The 15651-nt window shown below is 47.2% G+C and overlaps 1 protein-coding gene across 5 annotated transcripts in view; it reads right to left on the bottom strand.

Moving 5' to 3' along the window:
- The window catches only part of LOC142897803 (hyccin 2), a 38312-nt gene that overhangs the window by 1302 nt on the left and 21359 nt on the right, over window positions 1-15651 (bottom strand). For 3 of the 5 annotated variants that reach the window (XM_076040391.1, XM_076040390.1, XM_076040392.1), the window contains 8 exons: window positions 14847-14927; window positions 13173-13288; window positions 11507-11602; window positions 10805-10921; window positions 8725-8812; window positions 7566-7722; window positions 6763-6969; window positions 1-4205 (listed from right to left, as the gene is read on the bottom strand). The exon at window positions 1-4205 is cut by the window's left edge and continues 1302 nt beyond it. In XM_076040391.1, the coding sequence (XP_075896506.1) occupies window positions 3541-4205; window positions 6763-6969; window positions 7566-7722; window positions 8725-8812; window positions 10805-10921; window positions 11507-11602; window positions 13173-13288; window positions 14847-14927 (1527 nt within the window). In that variant the 3' untranslated portion in view covers window positions 1-3540. The remainder of the gene's footprint in view (window positions 4206-6762; window positions 6970-7565; window positions 7723-8724; window positions 8813-10804; window positions 10922-11506; window positions 11603-13172; window positions 13289-14846; window positions 14928-15651) is intronic. The other 2 variants (XM_076040393.1, XM_076040394.1) reach the window with 2 other exon arrangements.

Genomic DNA, 15651 nt, shown 5'->3' with positions numbered 1-15651 from the left:
GTCAAGACAAAAAAAGAAAGAGTGGGGGAGCACCAGCATAGCCGAGGTGCTGTCAGCCAAAATAGACGGGGAAAAGAGTCGCACACTCGTGGACGCAGCGCAAATAGATCCAGCAAGTCTACATCTGGCCACGAGCGCTGTGACACTTTTTACCCTCTGGATAGAAATTCCAGCCGCGGTTGAACTTCCTCACTTTCGCTGGTTCGTGTTCCATTTCCTGCCCTGATCACATGCAAGTAACACCAGACGCCACGGACATTGGTCAACGGGTGACTTTGGGTCGACACGCTGCGCCGCACACAGGTGCTGGCAAGAGGGAGGGGTTTGGGAGAGGGAGGGTCACTCCTTCGCGAGAAAAGGTTTGAAGTTCCGCTAGAAGCAAAATACAGCAAGTGGAAGGGAACAGCCAGCTCACTGCCGAGCCTCACAGCAGTGGCAGTGAACCGGGGGGAGATCTTGTGGCGCGCTTGTCGGATAGCAGTGACTTTTCAAAGCTTTGCTGCTGAAAGCCTCCTACACTCAGCGAAGGCCAACCAATAGGATGTGCTGCTACTCCTGTTGTCCTTCACTGCCCCCCCGCCCCCTTCCCCACCACGCAGGGTCAGAATCTCAGTCACAGTGTGTCCACGACAGGTCCGAAATAAGACACAGCTTTACTCATCGTCCTAGCAGCGTATTTAGCCCGCTGTTTACAGCACCCCAAGATCTTAGAAAAATGATGACAAAGTTATTAAACGACTATACTGCAGTCAGTCAGTTACATATTTAACAATGACTGCAGCCAAGGACTCTATACCTATCAGTATGGCCCGTCAACATGTTTTACTGGTCAAATGATTTGACTTTCCTGAGGATTATAAATAATTAAAGAGAGCTACAAGTGTCAACTGACTTGCGATTGGATAACCGAGTTGGTGGGTGGTAACCGTGAATAGGCCGCGGCTGTGACTCTGACCACTGGCGGCGGCGGAGGTTGCAAACTATAGTCGGACTTTTTCTCTTTGGGCTTCACAGGAGGTGGATGGGCTTAATTAACTGGAGTAAAGCTGGAGCTGGAGGGGCATAACCAAGCAGTGGTGGAGGATTTAAGGCTAAAGCGAGCACGGGACTGACTCAGGACAAGGGTCTGCAGCAGCAGCAGCAGCAGCAGCAGCAGCAGCAGCAGCAGAAGCGTTAGCATTTGGAGATTCACCAGCACAGCATGGGTCACAGGTGCACTGGGGTTTTTACTGCAGACTGAACTGGATTCTTGTATATATACATATACTGATCGATCATTTTGCATTGACAAACCAGCACGTGAGCAAGACAATGGAGAGCAAAAACAACACGACACGACGTCTGACAGGTACAGTGTGCGGGCACATCCTTATTACTTTTACGTGTGAACATCGAAGCCCAGTCGTAGCTGCTTGAGTACGGCTTTTTGCAAGCATTTGCGACAAATGAAAAAAAGAAATAAAAAATATACCATGGCAAAAAGTCAATAAAGCGGCACCCAAAGGGCACATGAAGCCATGAGTCCAAACAGCCTTTCCGGCCCTTTGACTTAAAAATAAGACCCGAATATAGGCATTTTAACTTAAGACACCCCAGCAGAAAAATAAATTTAAGGAGAAGATGCATTTTGGCACATCTGGCAAAAAAAAAAAAAAAAAAAAAAAAAAAAAGGAAACAAAAAGAAAGAAAAAACACGGACCGGACTTGGGTTTGGCCGTCTGGCTGCTTGTCAAGTCCGAGACAGCGGCGCTTGGAGCACTACAGAAGGCAGACGCAGGCATTAAACAAGCAAAGACTCAACTCTGCACGTTGACTATTTAAAAGAAAATTGCACTTTGCAAAGAATCAAGACAAAAGGAAAAGCAGGGCATCTCATCATCTGGGGACATGAAAAATAATTGAAGCTTGAAACCCAAAGCAGCCATTTGAAGGCAGAACTGGATACGTCGCCTGTTGTGGTTTTACTGCCAGGATTTTTTTTTTGTTGTTGTCCACAATATCTTTGAAATGCAAGGACTGAAATGCGAGGCCATGAAATTGTTCAGTCGGATCGACCCACACCAACACGCAAAACCATGTGCAGCAGACTGAAGAAGCGGTCTGGTTTTGCGTCACGAGTCCTCCAGAGAAGAAAAAAGAAAAAAAAAAAAAAATCAGAAAAAAAGAACATTTGAGCGCCTCTGTTAAAAAAAACAAAAAACCTAACTGGTTCCTGATTGGTAGACGGGTATCTGAGGGGCAGGTGAACACACGATGAGGTAGAACAAAATGTCTCATGGTCATCCAATCACAGCACAGAAACAGCAAAGCCGTCACAAACCGGTGACGGCTGGGACAGCACGCAGTGACGCGTTCGGGCCACCAGAGGGCAGCGCTTCACCAGCTCAGAAACGACAGAACGATTGCGTTAAGGTGGAAGAACCCATTGAATGGTTTGAACCATAATGACGATCCAGTATTGAACACAGTCAATGCCTTTTTGCTCAGCGGTCAGTGTTTTAAATTCGGCCCCTCGACAAGTTTCAGCCTTTTGAATTTAAATCAGGAGGTCAATTTGTTCCTCCCTAAGATGCATCAGAGCCACTTCCATAGATCTGTCCCGCTAAAAGCTTTGGCCAAGACAAACCCAGTCATCACGCTCCAGTTTGGTTTCAGAACTAAACGTCTGATTTTCCCGACAAATGACATTAAAAGAAAAACAACAACAACAACAAAAAAGTTAAAAACAACAACAACAACAACAAAAAGAAAACCACTTGGGGCCAGCTGATTGGCTGACAGATCATTGTCAAGCAAGTGAGGGAAAGCAAAAATATTACCATCTTTGGACGAGGATTTAATAATTATAATAATTATGATAATAAAGGCCTAATTTAAAACGGCAAATAAAGGGGAAGATAATCAGCGAGAACGATTGCACGTGAGCCCGGGAATGAAAAAGGTAGGAATGAAGAGACGCCACTGGTCTCCAACGTGAGCAACAGTAAAGTCTTATTGCTGATTCATGTTTTTTGACTGATTCAGTCAGCAACCTAAAGAAAAAAAATAATTATAATCTGAAATGTCATAAATCCCTCCTTCCCCCGCGGCACAGTTTCAACTTTACGGAGACGTTAGTGTGGAATCAACAGCGCCACCTGTCGGGGAGGAGGAAGCAGCAACTCTTTCACACCTGCTTCCAACATCATCTTCCTCTTCTTCTTCTTGTCAGTCCCTCTGAACACTCCAGCAATGACAGCAGGTCACGATTGTATGTCCAATAGATGTTACACAGACTGAGACACAACTCTTAAGACCTTAAAAATGTGTGCCTATAAACACACACATACACATACATACATACAAGTACACACACACACACACACACACACACATATGGAGAAACAAGTTGACAGAAGTGGACTGTGAAGAGCTGCAAATGAAGCGTGTATGAGGTTTGTTATGAATCTCTTTTGTTTGGTGTGGGGTGTGTGTGTGTGTGTGTTGTGTGTGTTGTATGTGTGTGTGTGTGTGTGCGTCCCGGGAACCTGAACCTACGCATTACACCTGTGATATGATCTGCATGTTGAAGCTGGGGGAGCGGGACTGCTTGGTGAGCGGAGCCCCGGGGGACAGCAGGTCCTGGGCCTCCTCGGGCCTGATCAGGTGCTCCTCCTTCAGGCTGATGGTGGAATGGCGGTGGGATCCGCCGGTCGGGAGCCCGCCCTCCCTGTCGGAGTCGCCCGGCGGCTTCTCTTGGTGCTCCTCGGCTCCGTTCAGGTTGAGGCTCATGCAGTCAAAGGACTTGCTGGACGAGGTGCTGCCAGTCCGCACCAGCGGCGGCCCCGCCGGGAAACTCAGGTGCTTCTTGATGGGGCTCAGCTGGATGGCGTCCAGGTTGATGCTGGCCGGGGGCGACTGCTGCCTCTGGTGGCGTCTCCTCGCCGAGCTCTGCTGGTCGGCCGCAGACTCGGCCTCCCTCTCCCTCTCCCTTTCCCTCTCCTTTTCCCTCTCCCTCTCCCTCTCCTTCTCCTTGTCCCGGGACAGCCGGGCCGTGATGGCTTTCTTGATGCTGCTGCTGCTGCTGTTCAGGCTGCCGCCCCTCGGGCCCACGCCGCCCGTCTTGGTGCCGCTGGGCTGGCTGCTGTTGGACGCCCCCGAGGAGAAGCCCTCGTCGGGGTCGTTGATGTTGAAGGAGTCCTCGCCGCCGCTCATACCGTCGGCCTCTGAATGTGACCATGCATGAACACACACAGACAAGACAGACAAGCACGCATGACAGACAAAAAAAAGAGAAGAAGAGAGAAAGTTAGCTTGACAGCAGCTGAGGTTTTATTTTTAAAAAGTAGAATAAGCCTGGGATGGAAAAAAAATGCTAGCATTACGGGCTAAATTTAAAAATGTAGTCCATGTTTCAGGGTGAAGAGTTTTTGCTCATATTTTATATGAGTATTTTAATAATAATGCAGAATTGATTTGCAGGAAGCAAACAGACCTCTCAGTTCAGTCATTATGGACCAAACACATTTCCAATTCAATTTGGTGCACAACGACAATGTTGGGCGTGAAACTGACAAGCTCAAATCTGAAACTAGCAGTTTGTTTATAGAGAAAGGTGCGAGTTCAATAATAGTCTGCCAGTTGAAACAGGATGTATGTTTAAAATAAACTCTTTTTTTTTTTTTTTTTAAATCAATCCTTATACATCGGCACGCAAATTCACATTAAACAGTAAAAGAACACCAATCCGTCTACGACCTCCTTGACCGACGGCTGTGAAGGGAAAACACAAAAGCAGACGACAAACTCGAGTTAGAGAACACAGAGCATCACCGTCAGACAGTTATGGAGGGCTGAAGCCTGTTAGAGGGCCGAGACAGAGGGTCAGCCGTCCGTCATGCATCGCTGGGACAAGCAACAACTGGACGGCAGAGGGGCGACCGCAGGCAAGAGAACCAACCAGACCGACAGACATGCAACATAACATGAGGAGGAGGAGGAGACGTTCATGCTGCTCCGCTCCGTTTCTCCCGCGGCGCTGAGCCAAAGCTCGCACGGCTCGGCCCCAGTGGGATGAGCTCCACCGCTACAGGCCAGATATCCAGAAACACTCCGGTCAGAGCTGACAGCCAGAACAAAGAGCTCAGAAAGTTCTTCTAAAAAAAGCTTTACAAACCTGGTTTGCAACACGTATTTTCTTTCTGTCTTTGCGAGTTTAGTCTTTTAGGCTTGTTTAGGTTTGCAAGAGTTTCCTCAATGCCAAGAGAATTCTTCCTCGTTGGTAAGTTCATGAGCATCCCCAGAAATTTTAAGAGATGACCGAGTTTATTTCAAGGAAGGAAAAATCTGGACTTATGAACACGTGAATGGCTGCGTCAGCGAGTAACATGGCAGTTTTGTAATATTTTTGCAGTGCTTGAAAAGAAATCAGTCCAATGCAGTTTTTGTGCAAGATTTCTAACATGAGTAGACTGAATAGAACATTTATAGTAAATATGGTGAACCATGCAAGACTGACAATCTTGCAATTTCCAAAATTGGCGTCCCGTAGCTTGGAACTTAAAGAAGCTTTTAAATTTCTCTTCCAAATGATCATTGACTGGGAAGAGGCACTGTTCCCGGCACTGTTGAGTTCTTTGCAATGCTTAGTTTATCTTCCAGTTGTGGCCCTCCAGGCCTAAGAGATTCCTTTGTCCGAAGATGCACCTGTTTAACTACAGACTGTGGAAGGGGGAGACGGGACGGTGTTCAGGCAAATACTGATGGCCGCAACTGGGGAAAAAATGAAAACACATGATCGAGAGAGCCGACTACTGTACATCAACCACCAAACATGGCAATGGACACACATTCAACGGGACAAAATGGGCCGTAAAGATAAACTTTGGCAAAGAAAGTCGGCTTTGCTCATTGAGACACGAGTTTTGTCAGCGTCACTTGGCCTCGTCGATGAAAAGTGTTCCAGTGTTTCATGTTGTGGCGAAGGCGAACTGCGGCGCGTGCATGCGTGGAGCGGTTGAGAATGCTCAGTGAGCCAGGAGAGAGAAATGCAGTATGGCAGAATGTAAAATTAGAACTCAATAATGCAAAACGGAGAGAGGGGAAAAAAAAAAACTAGGATCAAATAAAACAAATTGAAAATCCACTTTCTGCAGAATAGCTGCCGAAGACCCAACACGTGTCTTTAACTGTGAGAGCTCGTGAATTAAACAGAAAGCTGGTGTTTCCAGTTCATTAAAATCAGATGTATTTTTCCTGATAAGGGCACAGAAAAAATAAATCTTGCCGTATGAAAAAAATGTATCGACTTGAGATGGAGAGCGGAGAGAGCCCAGTGTAAAAAGGATGAAGCTGCAGGCCGGCCGGCGCTCCGAACATGCTCGGTGAGTAGGAAGGGCACGATGAGGTTAAAAAAGGGGAGCATACGATACGATGGCGGATGCAAAAATTGAGAGGGAAAAAAAAAAAAACTAAGGCCACTAGCCGCACTTCCTTCAAACCCAGAATAGTTGACTCGTCCGCTCTGATTGAGGGGAGAAAAAAAAAAACCCAGCAGCGGGCTGGTTGCAGAGGGATTTGCCGGCTGTGAGGCTCTTATAGATTGGATGAGTTAGTTTACTCTGGGGAAGTGAAGAGGCAGCCAAAATGAGAACGGCAGAGTTAACCGGGAAGACGAGGAGGAGGAGGAGCAGGAGGAGGGTGGGAAGATTAAGATCGATCGACAGGGGGCGCCGCCTCCCCCCCGGGGGGGGAGCCTCCTTGCCCTGAGCGTCCGCCACTGACCCCTACCCTCCAGCGTGATGGGAGGGATGACGCTGCTGCTGCTGTTGCTGTCGCCGCCCTGGTGGTTGTGGTGGTGGTGGTGGTGGGTGTGAGGCCGCCCGCCTCTCCTCTCCTCACCGCTGTGGTGGGGGTGCTGGTGGTTCGGGGCGAGGCTAGGAGGAGTGACCACGAGGCTCAACTCTGCATCGGTTGAGTAGTCAAAACAATCTGGGAGTCAACAACACAGACGGGGGAGACGTGTTTTCTTTCTTTCCTTCGTTCTTTTCTTTCTCTTTTTATTATGCGAAGGCGAGTCCGCACGTGTCCCGTGTGACTGAGTGTGAGTGTGGAGGAAAGCATCTGAAGGCACCATTTTGTGGCAAGTGGCGGCTCACCTGCTCACACTGAGAGAACAGCACACACTTAATGACAGCACGAGCAAAAGGGGGGCAAAAAATAAGAATAAAATAAAACAAAAAAGAGCAACACGGAGCAGCGAGTGGAACACACAAAACTAAGGAACGGTAGGTACACAGTGAGCGACACGGAGACACCATCTGGTCAGTGCTAATGGTGTGACTGGGATTTCCGCCTCGCTGTTGGGAACAGAAACAGGGGGAAAAAAAGTCGTTTGTCTCACCGGTGGCTCCCTTTTTGAGGCCTTTTCACGGGTCGAGGAGAAAAGCAAGAGGTTGTGAGTTCACAGACTGGACACCTTTTTACTGAGCAACTCAACCGCAAAGGTGACTGGACGCTAAAGGTCGGTCTCGCTGCGTTCATGCCGGCGGGGGCGGGACTCCCTGGCTGCGAGGCGGCCGCCTTACCCTCTCTCTTCCAGCGGTGGCGCCGTATGGACGCGGTGGTGATGGCCGAGATGGAGATGCGGCTGATGGTGGGCGTCACCTCCACCTGGAGCACCTTGCGGCCCCGCGACTCGTCGGGGGCGCTGTCCGGCAGCGAGTTCTTCATGGCGTTGCCGAGCTGAGGGCGACGGGAGAAGCGACGTCAGTGTAATCAGCGAACGGTTAAATCAGGGAAGTATCTCGCAGGGTCTTCAGGTGGATTGTTGGCCGTCTGCGGTGATTTTAAAAGCCCCATGTTATAACTGTTTTGTTTTATTCAGCCCTTTACTTTTTCTTCCTGCACTCGAGTGATTCAGCCTTGCAAGGAATAATCCATCCATCCATCCATCCATTCATTTTCAATACCCGCTTATTCCTGAGCTCAGGGTCACGGGGGTCTGCTGGAGCCGATCCCAGCTGTTATAGGGCGAAGGCAGGGTGCATGAATAATCTAGGGATGCAACGATTAGTCGACGTAATCGACTACAAAAACGCGACACTTCGGGCTCATTTATACCTGCAGTGCAGCACTTAGCGCTGAGGGTGGCAGTGTCGCTCGTCGTTTACATACTGCAAAACACAGAAGAAGAACGGCTTCTTCTCTGAAAAAAAGCCTCGATGATCGATGACGATCATCACGCACCGGCATTTAGGGCATATTAATTCGATATATAAATTGTAAGAAATCTGTTTAAGATATTTAACAGTGACAAACATTGCATTTAACCTTTAAATCAGGAATTAATATAACAGATAAATGCTTTGTGTGTCATTATTTTTGATATGTTTGTTTAAAAATGTATGCTGTCGGTGTCCTTAATCGGTGTGCCGGCCATATGTTTTTAAGAATACATGAACAAAACAGCCACAAGGTGGCCTCAGAGTGCTACCAGTTAGCGTGTGGAGGAGTGGTGTGAAGGGTGGCAGCACCTCTTGTGACATCACAAAGGGCTAAACGGAAAGATTGGTGCAAGAAAAAAAACAAGTAAAGGTTGCTGTTAGGAAACAACGGCAGAGCAGAATGCTGGGCCTTTTAAAAACACTGCCAACTTGTTCTAAAATGTGACATCCTTTTTTTTGACAAAAGAAATCACGCTGCTGCTGCTGCTGCTGCTGCTGCTGCTGCTGCTGCTGCTCTTACCAAGAGAGGCTGGGAGTAGAGCTCCAGCTGAGCTCTGTACAGAATGTCCTCGAGAGCTTCTCGGCCCATCTCCCACTCTCCATTGTATCTGCACACCACAGCACAAGACACAAAAACACAAACGCACACGTCAGCATTTGACAGCATCAGAGGTGTGTCTGAAGAGATGCCTTGATGTCTGAGTCACATCCTGCTGAACTATTGTTAGTCATTTAGTAAACCTCAGGGCTATGTGGAGGTAGGTGAGGAGAGGATAGGACAGCGGAGGGGAGGAGAGGAGAAGAGGAAGAGGAGGCTGCAAACAGAATCAGCCGTTTTTGTTTAATCTGAGATTTAAAAGGTTCCGTTTCCCTTTAAATCTGCCAAGACAACTTTTAAAAATAACCTTCATTTGGGGGATTCTATCTTGTGAAATAGACACAGCTGAATCACACCACTGAAAATCTGTGACGTTGATTAGTGGAATGAATTAGTGTGTGGTAAATAACAAGCTGCTTTGATGGACTAGACGACATGGAAATTTTTTTAATTTACTTTGGTGCATCTCCCAAAAGCACCTTTGCACACTCACAGGTGTGTAACAGTGCCAAATGTGGGAGGTGTATTTCTGGGTTTAATCACGCGACCCCTTAGAAAAGTACACAGAGGGCTTTGATGCAATAAATAACCACATTCAATCAGGGGGCGGGGGGGTGTTGGGTGGATTAAAGAGGCGGCCAGGACACAAACGCACATTACTCATTCAAAAACACAAAGACGAGGAGGAAGAAGGAGAGGTGCAAAGCGGCTGAACCCTCTTTGATCGGCCCTGCAGAGGACAAAAGTGCAGGCTTTCCCTTTAAGACTCGACATGAAACGAGCGGGCGAGCAGCTTAACACACCTCTGATGTCGAGAACAATGAGAGAAAACAGTTCAAAACACATCAGACAAAAAAATATATATACACTACCAGTCAGAATTTTGGACACACCTTCTCATGCAATGATTTTTCTTTCATTGTAATGACTATTTACATAGTTTCTCACTTAAGGGATCAAACAACGAATGAACGGAAGGTATATGGTATTATGTAGTAAACAAAAAAAAGTGTGCCCATAACTCAAAACGAAAATAGTCACCCTTCATATAAAACATTTAGTTATTTAACAATGTTTTCTTTGCAACATAATTTCATGTACTGTATATTGCTCATATATTTGATGTCTTTAACATTTCTACAATGTAGAAAGGGGTAAAGATAAAGATAATCCATTGCATGAGATATATAAAACGTCAATATGTTTGAACGTCCCCTGCTTCTCTCCCTGTGGGGGCTATTACGGCGCGGTGGCATTAGCGAACATATTAACCTAAATCCCAGAGTGTCCCTGCCGAGTGCCAAGGTCCTGCTGCTGCATGTGGCAGCGCCGCGGATTCATGTCTGTTGGCCCTTCCTGTGGCCCGGCTCTCCGCTCTCAGGACTGAATGCCAGAGCTCAGGCTGGCGGCAGGGTGACTGACTGATGGCGGGGATTACTAAAAGGGGCTATTATTCACACACACACACACACACACACACACACACACACACACACACACACACACACACACACACACACACACACACACACACACACACACACACACACACACAGAGAGAGAGAGAGAGAAATCCATGGTTTCTGTCCAGCAGATCCATCGATTGCTCCAATCTCTGCTGATTGCTGCCGTGCACGCCCGCAGGGGGTGATGAGACAGTATGCATACTCATTCGCTCTCTGGCCACTGCACGGCTGCAGCCACTGGTTCTCTCAGCGAGGGGAGGGGAGGGGCATCCATCTTGAAGTGTGGGCCGTCATCCGCTTCAAACACAACCGTCCTCGCTACGGTCCTCAATGCACTGCGTGACGCCATCAGTAAATCGGTAATAAGTGTTTTAAACGTACTTGTTGCGTATGTCTGTGTTTTTTGTACGCATTTTATTTTTGTTTTTGTGTCTGGAGTAAATCTTATCGCTAAAGAAAAAAAACAAAAAGAAGAAAAAGCACTAAGAGCACAGGCAGGACTTATGTAATGATCTGCCGATGTGGAGGGAACGTACATGGCGTGGTAGACAGCGGTCAGCATCTGCACCATGAACTCAGGGTCCAGCAGCACACGGTTGCAGGGTTCCCTCCAGAGCTTCTGCTGCTGCCGGGGGAAACCGCACACGCACAACCTGGAGGTGGAACACAAACACCAGTCAGCCACGAATGTGAAGTGACATCATCCGGGGAGACAACAACCCACATTGAAACACACGTTCTGCCTATTAAACTCCACCACGAAGGAGCTAAAAAAAAAAGGAATCAGGTCAGACGGTTAATAATAAATGGAGGTGAAGCAAAGTTGAATCAACAGGTGTGAAACAACCTTTGTTAAACCATCTAGTCGCAGTTTGCTCTGTCTAGACTGACTCGGCCCTCAGCATTGTCTGCTCACAGTGGGTGGCGGGGGCATTAATATCCTGAATAGCCGCCGCCGTGGTCAGAAGAATTACTGCCTGGTAGCTTCACTGCACATCCTCGCATTAAGAATTCCTCACTGATCCCCTTCTGTTGGCCCTGGGACACGACTGACGTGGACAGGTACAGAGCGGCCGCGCGTTGCAGTCGCCCCAGTGGTGCGAGCATGAATGAATTAAATCTCACAAGGTCTTTTAAAATGAGCCCAGGTTAAAGAAAAAAAAAAAAGGAGCAGTAAAAGTGTCCGGGTCGCCGCTTGGCTCCAGGGTGAAGAACGGAGTTCAAAGCGGTTTCCTCACCGTGAGCTCATCCTGCAGACCGACTGGTAGGAGGACAGCGGCATGTAGACCACGGCCGAGTTGTAGCACAGCATGAGGAAGCAGAGCACTTCAAACCTGCAAACACGACACAGAGCCTCGTTAGATTGTGAGAAGGTAATTATATCAAGACTGTCAAAAAATAAATAATCAAATAGTATTTAATTCGATCCGACTGCCGCTGAACCCTAAACTTTTCTGATTAATATTCTCTTCATTCTTGAGTGATCAGCCTGTATTAAGAGATTATGTAGATCTGCTCCAGCAGTCTGCTCTCATTACTGATGAAATTGCTTACCTCAGCGAGTCGAGTCAATGTGAGCCCTGCGTTATGTGTAGACGCACAGCTTAAATAAAGCCCAGTCCGTGAGTCTGTAGGAAGCAGTTAGTCTAGATTTTCTTTTTTTTAATGCTGCTCTTGAACTTGAGGCCCCTTCAGCTTCATAAAGGGAAGCATGGCCATTATTTGACCATTATTTTATTTTTTCTCCCCCCTCTGCGTCAGAGTCACATGTGTCCTTGCACGGCGCTGCAGGCACGGTGCACGTGTTCTCACTGCCCCCCCCCCAATGACCATCACCCTTCTTTGTATGCAAATCCTCAGTATTGAGAACATCATATTGCATAAATCTTCTTCAATAGATGCCAAACGACACATTGGACAAAAACAAAAACGCATTTGGTCAAATCTCAACGATGCTCGGCACTAATTAAGTTTGTCATGAAGTGAAGCAACGACGGGAGCGTGGCCAGGCGTCTAAAGGTCGTATTGACGAGGGAGGTGAAAGGTGAACGACCCACGGCTGTTCACCAGCAGTATCAGCACCTTCCTTAAGGGGGAGTTTGGGCGTCTTACTCTTTACTGCATCTTTGGCTCTGGTGCACAAATGGTTTTTAAGACGTGGCCCTTGTTAGCGTCCAGAGTGCAGAGCGTGCCCCCATCAGTTTGTGTGACGTCGCTCTCGGACAGCCCGTCTTCTTCATCAGCGCTTGCTGCCACAATTCGTTATCAGCCGGCACAAAGTGCAACTCGTGCTCATATTTTCTTTTTTGTTTTTTTGTGTGAGATCGTTTTCTGGCTGGGCTCCAGCATGTTTTATCATTCGTCGGGGAAATTTTAAGGAGCCAAAAAAGCTTTCAGGCCTGTGGAGGCGGCCACACTCTGGTCATTTGAAAAGAGCGACTTGGGATACATTAAAGAAAAAAAAAAAAGGGCCACAGTTGGATTCAGCACGTGGCTCACCGCCCCCTAAACTGTTCAGAGCTGGCCAAGCAGGGCAATTCAACCTTGTCCGTCACGTTGTAGAGTCTTATAATTTGAGTTATATTAAGTTTTAGAGATTTATTCACCACTATTTTTATCTGGGGTGCCAGTCAGGTTGTAGCTGACAAATATTTCCTTTCTATTAGTTCTGTTGTCCAGTTTTTTCTTGGTGTTTAAATCAAAAAAAGAGTTAATATATAATTCACAAACCCCACAAAGGATGATAAGTATAAGACTTAGCAAGCAAGATTAAAAATAAATGAAACCAACATGTTTCTTTGACTCTTCCAAGGTATATATGTATTGAACCAAAACAACAAAGGGAGGACTTCAATCAGCCAGTCAGTGTGACGGTATTTTGCTCTCTAAGCGGGAGGGAGGTACCTGTTCTGGGCCGTGAAGGTCTCCCTCTGAGGGTGAAGGCCGCTGTAGACCACGCGGATCAGGTCGTGCTGGCAGAGCGCCCCCTCTGTCAGAGCCATGGATCCCAGGCTGGAAGGCTGCACACACGGCAGAGGGAGCACACGGTTCACTCACGTGATGAGGCGGCACGTGATGATGTCGCAAAAAAAAAGAAAGAAAAGAAAAAGAAAGAAAGAAACGAGTCGCTCTGCCTTTTCAGTGAGTAATGACTTGTTTACGCACTCATCCACCGAGCAGAATGATCGTAAGATGATTTTGGTGACCTATTAACGGTTCGGGGGAAGTGGGGGGCGGGGGGATGTTTTCCTTCCTCCGCACCCCTGAAGAGAGGCTTATCACTACGCCGCTTCTTTCAATTCATTGCTGCGCCGTGTTTATTTATCACCCGTGAAGCTATTGCATTGCTTATTGCACTTATTAATAATTCTGCAGGTGTTTTTTTTCCTATCTGACAAGTGTGAGGGCAGGATGAGTAGCGAGAGAAAATGGATGGATGGATGGATGGATGGATGGATGGATGGATGGATGGATGGATGGATGGGTGGATGGAGTGAGAGGCGGAAATGGATAAAACTTAAATCTTAAACCTACTCTTCTATGGCGGGAAGAAAATAAAGAGACAATGACAAAGACAAGGTCAAAGTAGAACATCGGACTTGGTTAAATCACCATTTACCACACATGAATGGGAAAGAATAGCTGGTTGAGAGAGAGACTGCCCGCGGGATTCAGTCCGCTGAACCGACTGACCTCCTCAGAATTAACCGTTTGCTTTTGTAACAATCATTACATCAAAACTGTAACAGGACGTCCTTGAATAAAAAGTAAGGAATAAATCCCTTCAGATGTGATTTATAAGTCCTGCAGCAATTCAAGTTTTTAATGTGCATTAATGCTGGAGGCCAGTTGGAGCCGAGCTGTAGACGACAGCAAAATACATACAGCAAAACTCACTCGCGGTGCGTCACGCATCTTCTGCCACACAAACATTTGTTTTGCTTCCTTTGTGACAACTTTACATTGGCTTCCATTCATTGTTCACCAATCTACTGTATCGCCTGACGAAAACCCTGACCTTAACCCCAGTACACTGACCTTGTCCTTTCCCTTGACCTTAGACCTGAAGTCCTAAACCTAAATATTAATGACAGAGATGTGAAGGAAAATGAGGAGCCTCTGTCGGTCCAAAAACATATTTTGGTCCTCACAATGTCATACCTACAAGGACACACACATACATACACACACACACACACCGAAGGAGAGAGCTTCTCAAGCTTGTAATTACAGCGATAAATGGCCGCCGGCTCCAGCGACACTCAGCAGTCTCATCCACACTCGCCACCAAACGTGAGTCCTCGCAGAAAGACGTCACAGCAAATGACATCACACTGCAAACACTGGAGTCTGGCCTTGGTGAGAAATATTCCCAAATCACCAAGTCCTGTTAAGCGCGGCTCTAAAAGACAACACGGTGTCTTTTTTTTTTTCCTCTCCACCAAACGGGAAACATGGCCAAGAGCACAGGAAGCAAACTCGATGTGAAATGAAAAACAGACACAGGTGCAAAAATCAGAGCAGAGAAGAGACAGGATGCTGGGAGACATCCGACTGATACGCTGGTAAGAAACCCACCTCGTGATATATTGATGGCTTGGACAGAGATGGGATGGTGAAGGAGAGGATCCTGCTGTTGCCGTCTTTGTCCACAATTTCCTGCCAAGTCAAAGACAAGAAGAAAAACAGAAAAAAAGCTGAATCAATGTTTGAACTGAAACAACTGGGTTCTCGGTTACAACTGCGAGACAAACCGCTGGCCAGGTCAAACTTTATTCCTGCCAGTGCTGCTTATGATTGAGGTGATTGTGACATGACTGACTGTGTGATTTATGTGGGAGAGAGAACAACATGACAACTCCTGCACTGCACTTAGCAGCAGAGACGAGGTGGAAACTTTGGCGCAGATGGGCATCTGGCATGAACTGGTTTTGAAAAGGTCCCATATTCCGCCCAGTTTCAGATCTTTATTTTTATCCCGGGCTCCAGGGAAGCAGCTCCGCACAGTTAATTATCGCAGAGATTCCAAGAAGCGCTTCAGTAAACAGCACTTTTATTTTCCAGCTATAGCTTCCTGCTAAATCTGACGGATCGTCCACATGTTTGGAACGATGCAGCTGTGGGGAGGGTAGGTAGTAGGGGAGCGAGAGAGGGAGGGAGGGAGGGGGGAGAGAGAGAGGGACAGATATACAATATTGACTGACGGATTAAATGTCACTGCCAGCGCCCTCGCCGCTCAATTCCAATTTCACACTGATACAAAACACGAAGATTAGTGCGTCCCCGAATATGAAGCCCTCCCTTAAAAAAAAAAAACAAAAACAAAAAGCAGCAATGCTTGATTATCTACACCAGTCGAAAACCATGATGAAGCAGACGCACG

This window comes from Nelusetta ayraudi, unplaced genomic scaffold (assembly GCF_046127955.1).
Source record: "Nelusetta ayraudi isolate G7.1 ecotype Tasmania unplaced genomic scaffold, CSIRO-AGI_Nayr_v1 ptg000060l, whole genome shotgun sequence".
NCBI lineage: Eukaryota > Metazoa > Chordata > Actinopteri > Tetraodontiformes > Monacanthidae > Nelusetta > Nelusetta ayraudi.
The sequence above is the reverse complement of the archived record's forward strand: the minus strand, read 5'-3'. Positions and strand labels throughout refer to the sequence as shown.